Source organism: Sinocyclocheilus rhinocerous, unplaced genomic scaffold, assembly GCF_001515625.1.
Source record: "Sinocyclocheilus rhinocerous isolate Xijiao unplaced genomic scaffold, SAMN03320098_v1.1 scaffold1193, whole genome shotgun sequence".
Classification (NCBI taxonomy): Eukaryota; Metazoa; Chordata; class Actinopteri; order Cypriniformes; family Cyprinidae; genus Sinocyclocheilus; species Sinocyclocheilus rhinocerous.
In genome coordinates, this window is record NW_015642181.1 from 154182 (window position 1) to 161306 (window position 7125).

Consider the following 7125-nt stretch of genomic DNA (forward strand, 5'->3'; position numbering starts at 1 on the left):
GTTTAGCTCCAACCCCAATTAAACACACCTGAACCAGCTAATCAAGCTCTTATAGGCATACTTGAAACTTCCCAGCAGGTGTGTTGAGGCAAGTTGGAGCTAAACTCTGCAGGACACCGGCCCTCCAGGACCGAGTTTGGGCACCCCTGGTCCAAACCATCTGATATCCACTAGGGGTGTAACGATATTCAAACCGAACAGAAAGACCGAGATACACGTACTCTCATGGCGTACCGCGATACTATCTTGGCCAACATGCTAAGACACTTCAAACACGTACGGCCATGATGGTTTTGAATTGCTTGAATCACTTTGAAAAGGAAGGCACCTTTAAGGGCAACATGTGCAGAACAAATCTGTCATATAGGCTACATAAAATTATAATGAGAACACGACTGTAAAAGAATAAGCCATGTTTCAGCGAGTTGTTATGGAAACAATGCGTCCACAGAGTTATATATTATCCTATTATTATCTTAATATTAATAACTGGGATATCTCATATAAGATGCATTTGGTTGAGTTACGCTTTTTTTAACGGCCTACTACGGTGATTAGCTCTTAAGTGCTCATCACGAGCAGCACAAACAACAATGCAGAATATTAATAACTATGACAGTGATTGTCATAGACATAACATTATAATGAGGACACTATTATAATAAAACACTTTTAGGGTTTTTAGAGTTTAGTTGCCGTGTTTCTGCAAGCTGTTGCATGAAGAACGCGTTCACAACAGGAGTTACACATTCAGAGCAGCACAAACACATTCACTTGTGCATTCGGGTCATTTTGTACAGTTGTGATATTAAGCTTATGTAGTTTAAATAATGAAGACTATCCTAAATGAGATAAATCTGATGAGTTAAATCCTGTTGATTAAAAACCCGCTATCAAAGTGCCTCATTGTAGGGGAAACCAGGTATGGTTGTAACATGGGGAGAGTTGTAACAACACCAATTCCACCAATAAGGGATAAAGCTAGGAGTCCGATGATAATTTCATTATTTACCCACTTTCTCCCAGATCCTATATGAATGGTTAAAGAATGTAATTGTTTTGACCAAAACTATATTTTGTTTAGTACTTAAACTGTTGCAGATACTATTATATAACTTACATTAGAATAAATTGTAGATTCTCAGGCAAAATGGGATGCATTTTAAGCTGCTAATTTCAAACCATTATGCTAATACAGCTAGATAAACACTGGATGACAGGTGTGGGGTAAGTTCACATCTTAGCATCCCCTTACATACAACCGAGGAGTTTCATGTTGTCTATATGGAGCCATTTGACAGCTCAAAGCCAAAGGAAGTGTGGGTAAAATGTGCCATATGCAGTCTCTGGATCGACCCAACCTGCACTCTAAGGTTAGATTGTGACTCTGATTGAAAACATTCACACATAGACACAATCTCACACACAAATGTACAGTTTTTTGTTAGATCTACATGCCCTTTACCTAGGTACACTGGAGTTGGGTATTCATTAGGCATAAATACCTTTAAGGAAGTTTGTTATAGTAGTCTAATTCACACACACACACACACACACACCTGCATCAGACAGAAAGTGGATTTGAGCTGTGTTCAGTCACAAAATGTGAGACATTGTTTTGTATTGTTCTTTTAGATTGTTTCAATAAACCTGTTTTTGAAGCATACTTCATGGTGTGGCTGCTGTTTTTGCTTCTTTTGTCTAATTGTTACAACTTACCCCAGCATGTGTTACAACATACTGAAGTGGGGTACATTATAACAAAGGCACACCATGTATTTGACATCAACTTAAAAGGGCTGTGATATTCTTGCAGATGTTTGAATTGGTTCCTTTTGTAGTAAACAAATGTGGGTGCTTTTTATAAAAGTTTGAGCACTCTAGCTCAAAAATTCAGTGAGTTACAGATGCAGAAACAAAAAGCGTTACATCCATACCCGGTCTCCCTACTGGTGATCTTCAGGGCACGCAGCTCAAAACAGAAACGCAGAACATTAACAACTAGGACTGTTATATACATAACGTTATAATGAGAGCACTACTGTAAAAAAAAATGTTGTGATTTCTTAGGGTTTAGCTGACGTTTTCAGTGTGTTGTTACAAAAAGGAGTTACACATTCTGAATACGTAACTTTGTTCAAGTTCACTTGTGCTTAATTTTGTGCAATATAATCAGGGCCTGAATTTCGCAGCGGGCATTGTGCGTAATTCTACACATTCCCGCAGGTTATCTTAATTTTTGGTAACACTTTAGAAAGCAACACATTTTAAAGTGTAATTTGTTAATGCATTAATTAACATGAACTAACAGAGGGCAATTATTGTTATTATTAATATTATTAAGTTAAAAGTAAATCTAGTGTCCTTTAGCATTGCTGGTGCCATGGCATGGACCCTACCCCCACAGCAAACAGAACTGAGCCGAACCGAACCGTGGCTCCAAAACAGTGATATGAACCGAACTGTGGCATTGGTGTATCGTTACACCCCTAATATCCATAAAGGATTTCATATCCTTTTTAACTTTTACTTAATTTCTTAACTGTCATTGTTGTTTTTCAGGGGCCTACTAATGGCCAACCAAGGATGCTAGCGTTACCATGGGCAGCGTCACTCTGCGCTACTTTTGCTATGGTTGCTTCTTCACCTCCGTGACCTGGTCGATTCTACTCTTCCTGTATTTCAACCTCAGCCAGGAAAGCCGTTTGTCCTTTAAAAATGTGCCCATCCAGGGGCAGCACCGTTTTCAGCCTCGTTTCACCCGTGGCCCGGCGATCCTGCGCAGAGATGGCAGTCAAGTCCGCAAAGGACATGCAGTGGTGACTCCCAAGCTGGACCTTTCTGCAGAGCTGGGTTAGTGGACATTCCAACTATCAATCAACGTATATGTTTTCATTTGAAATTTGTGCTCTTTAAATTATAGACATATTGTGGGGAAAGAAGGGATGCTGATCTGATCCAGATGTTATATTGGACATCAAGCAGCGACTCAACACCGTAGTATTGTTGTTGATGATGGTTTTATGCTTTTAACAGCCAAAAAAATAACCACACAAATGTGGTTGGTACAATGTTTATCTACATTACACTTGAACAGTCTAATGGAGGGATTTTATTCTCAATCTATAGACCAATTTCAGTGTTTGCAAACAGTGATGACGTTTTTTGTGGGCGGAGCCTATCTGGTGGCAGAAAATGACAGTTCTTTTTAGTTTATAATCCCACACTTCTGGCTTTTTTCCCTCAGAATTGACAAACTTGCAATTGTTGACTTATAAAGTCAACAACTAGTTATAAAGTCCGAACTAGGAGATATAAACTTGCATTTGCAAGAAAAAAAGTCAGAATTGTTAGATAAAATGGGTAAATGTTATGTAAAATGTTATAGGTTTAAATAGTATTTCATGCATGTATTTCAACTGTAGGGCTAATACAATATGTCCCCTATATGAATATTATATAGTGTTTAAATCAAATTTATGCTTTAAAATAGGGCAATCATAGCAGGTTTCATCCATAGTCTGTCCGTTTAAACGTCTGCATTTAGCTTCAAATGGCGTCTGTGACGTTTATGTTTTTATTTGATTACAAATTTTTATTTGAGTATTATATAAAAATTATTTGCATTCCGATTCTGACATCCAAAGGCACAATAATACATTTTTTCTCTTATTCCATGGATTTTACCCGTTTCTCTCCACTTGTTCCCAGTGTTTTTCTGCCACCACTATGCGCGCGCAGTTGTGACGTAACTGTGACGTCTACTCCAAATTGGTCTATACAGAATGCGGTTACACCTTTTTCATCTGCAGAGAGAGAGGTAATTAGAAAAGCCTGTTTGGCTACTTATAAAAGATGGAATGGCTTGAAAAAAGTTTTCATAACAGGGATGAGAAATAGACTTAAATACAATTGGCTATTCACTGTAATATGAGTTTTGCAGGCAGTGAGGTAGGTTTTGGAACAGCTTTTGTTGCCATGACAACACTCTTAATAACGATATGAAGCTGAATCAATCTACCAATTTAAAAGACTTTTTACTAGACCATCTGTCCTAAAGCTGTGTAATTAATCGAAAGACTGTTTTGATTTTGATTTCGGCCTCCAACGATTATGAAAATACAATAATTGAGATAAAATGATTATTGCACCCCATTGTTGCACCCAACGTTTATTAGATTTATTCATGTTTTTAAAAGCATGAAAGAGAACTTGCGCTGTTCCTCAGGAGGCTTTCTGCGCATGCGCTCAGAGACGGAACATAGCACTGACATATAAAGCTCAAGGTGCGTGCCTAAATGGTCAAATACATGCAAAAATGTGCCAAAATGCGGTGCTTGGCGATTATTCACATAAACCCTCGTCGGTTATGTAATATATGAACGTAAACAGTTGAGAATGAAAATATGTGCATAACAGTAAATTGGATCCGTGCAGCTCTTAAAGTGACAGCAGGCTAATATCCCTGTGTGCTTAATATTAATCAAACAACAAAAGACGGAGAGAAAATCACTCACTGCTCTTGACCTGAAGAACTTTTGTAGCTTTAATAAGAAACAAAGGAAGTTAAGAATTAAACTGTGAAGACTATGCTGTTTTATTTTACATTCAATTATTCCATTTCTGTAGTAGGCTGTTAGCTGAATACTTTTGTATACTTTAGTGACTTGCACTGTTTGTTTCATTTGTATCTGTTTTTTTCTTCTATTGTATTTGTCCTTTGTTTAGTTTTTTTTTTATTACTGACCGTATAATTATTTTCAATATGTAAGGCATTTCCGAACATCACACAAACCAGATGAGAGTCGTAAAAAGCTGAACCATGGCCAGCCAGGCGGCAACTTTCTCCAATGAGTTCCTGTCTCGCTCTGCTTATCTTTACAAAGAAAACACGGAGCTAATGATTTGACCCTAGTATTCTGCTGTGGTATTGAGAATTGTGAAATTTCGCTGGTCTTTAAAATGTAGATGTCATAGCAACCTTATTTACAGAAAATATATATTTGATATATATCGCTATCTTTAAATAAATAAAGTTTTGTATAAAGTTTTGGTCATGTGGCCTACTCATAATTGTGTTAAATAATCGTGATTACAATATTGACCAAAATAATCACGATTATGATTTTTGCCCTAATCGAGCAGCCCCAATCTGTCCTACACAGTGGGCTCCACTAAATCCTCTGATAAAGCAGCTTTCTTTTAACGAGCAGCCACTGAGTAATAAGTCATTGTTTTATGAGTGTCCTGATTTCGGATTTTAGGAATGATTTTTAACAAGCAGGACCAAGAGGTACGAGATATGGGCTATCATAAGCACGCCTTCAACGTTCTTATCAGTAACCGGCTTGGCTACAACAGAGATGTCCCCGACACCAGGAATGACAAGTACGAACATCTATCTGTGTGCTAACCACTTGCTCAAATCATTAGCTCTGTTGAATCATTTGATAAAAGTCTCCATGATATCAGTATTGACATTTTATGTAATATTGCAGTGTTTATTATAAATGATTTACCTGTGAATACCATTTTTTTATATATATTCATGTGACCCCTTCCCCTCGCCTTTTACACAACATATGTAGTGACCATATGAAAACAACATAAAAAAACACCATTCTATTACAAGTCATATGATAGCTTTGAGAGAGAAACAGACAGTATTGCTCTCCTCTGAAGCTCTGAAATGTCATTAGGCATTGTTAACTGCCGCTGTTTGAATATGTGGTATGGAGAATGAGATTTTGAGAGCTGCAGATGAGAGGACAATATTTCACATGGAGCTTGTCAGATGTGGTCAATTTGAACTGTGATTGTATGAAAAAGAGCCATGCAAAGATAGTTCAGAAATTATCCCTTTGTGTTTCTCAAAAGCATATATAGGTTTGTAATGATGGTGAGTAAATAATTATAGAATTTTTGGTTTCAGGTAGACCATTTTTTACATTCTAGAGAAATGAGCATTTTATGAGGTCAAGGTGCACATGGTTTTGTGTAAAACATGCTGTGTTGTGTAAATGGAGGTGATGGGACATGTGATTTGGTGTGATAATGCTGTAAATCATCACATGAACACTGTTCCCAACAGGTGCAGAGATCGGATCTATCCCGGGGCCTTGCCCACAGCCAGCATAGTGATCTGCTTCTACAATGAGGCGTTCTCTGCCCTCCTTAGGACGGTTCACAGTGTGCTGGATCGCACACCAAACTACCTGCTCCATGAGATCATACTGGTGGACGACCACAGTGAACTGGGCAAGCTACTTTACTTCTCTAAACATGTCCAGCCGTCTTTTCTCAAGCAAGACATGATAATGATTGACAAGTTGGTCTGTCTTAAATCTTAGTGAGCTGCCTTGCTGTTGAGAAACTCAACTAGAACTCCAGATCTCCTCGCATAAGAGACTCAACACACTTGATTTGCAAATAAACATTAAAAACATGTTACACTTGAATTGGGGCAAAACTGAATGATATTCTTATTCTAAGAATTAATATTCTAGTTACATTTTCATAAGAACATTTTGGGGGAAAATAGATTTAAATTCAGAGCAAGTCTGTGATATACTGTAGAATTAGGTCAACACTCAATTAACTTTGCAAAGCACTGACGAGAAAATACTATGTAAAAGAGTTTAATATATCACCGTTTGACTGCACTAAACTTAAAGGTGGGGTAAGTGATTTCTGGTAGCCAATGTTGATATTTCAAATCACCTAAACAAACACACCCCTACCCCAAAAGGGTCTCGCCCCTATTTTGATAGCTCTGCCCCACACATACGTACGCAACCCAGGCAACGATTATGGCGGAATCTGCTGTATTATTATCTGCTGATTTAAAAATATTATCTTATTTTTCGGACACACTTTGGGAGCTGACGCTGTGTCTTTATCATAGCTGAAGGGAACGACAATACGATTGCAGATGAACAAACAAGCGAACGTGACACACGAACATATTCAAGCAAAAGCCAGCATATATTAGTTCTGTGAAACAAAGCAAAACCAATGTTACTCACCTATCGAGAAGAAAGCAACCTCCCTCGGCGTCCGATCGCAGGCCTTCCGCTCCTTGAGTTCTCTCCAGCGCTGGAAAGCTGATCCGATATTTACACGGGT

The 7125-nt window shown here is 38.0% G+C and overlaps 1 protein-coding gene across 1 annotated transcript in view; it reads left to right on the top strand.

Annotated features, from left to right (window-relative positions):
* The window catches only part of LOC107755712 (polypeptide N-acetylgalactosaminyltransferase 11), a 26325-nt gene that overhangs the window by 1889 nt on the left and 17311 nt on the right, over positions 1-7125 (top strand). The window contains exons 2-4 of the mRNA XM_016572596.1: positions 2563-2853; positions 5265-5388; positions 6092-6258. Of these exons, the coding sequence (XP_016428082.1) occupies positions 2601-2853; positions 5265-5388; positions 6092-6258 (544 nt within the window). The 5' untranslated portion in view covers positions 2563-2600. The remainder of the gene's footprint in view (positions 1-2562; positions 2854-5264; positions 5389-6091; positions 6259-7125) is intronic.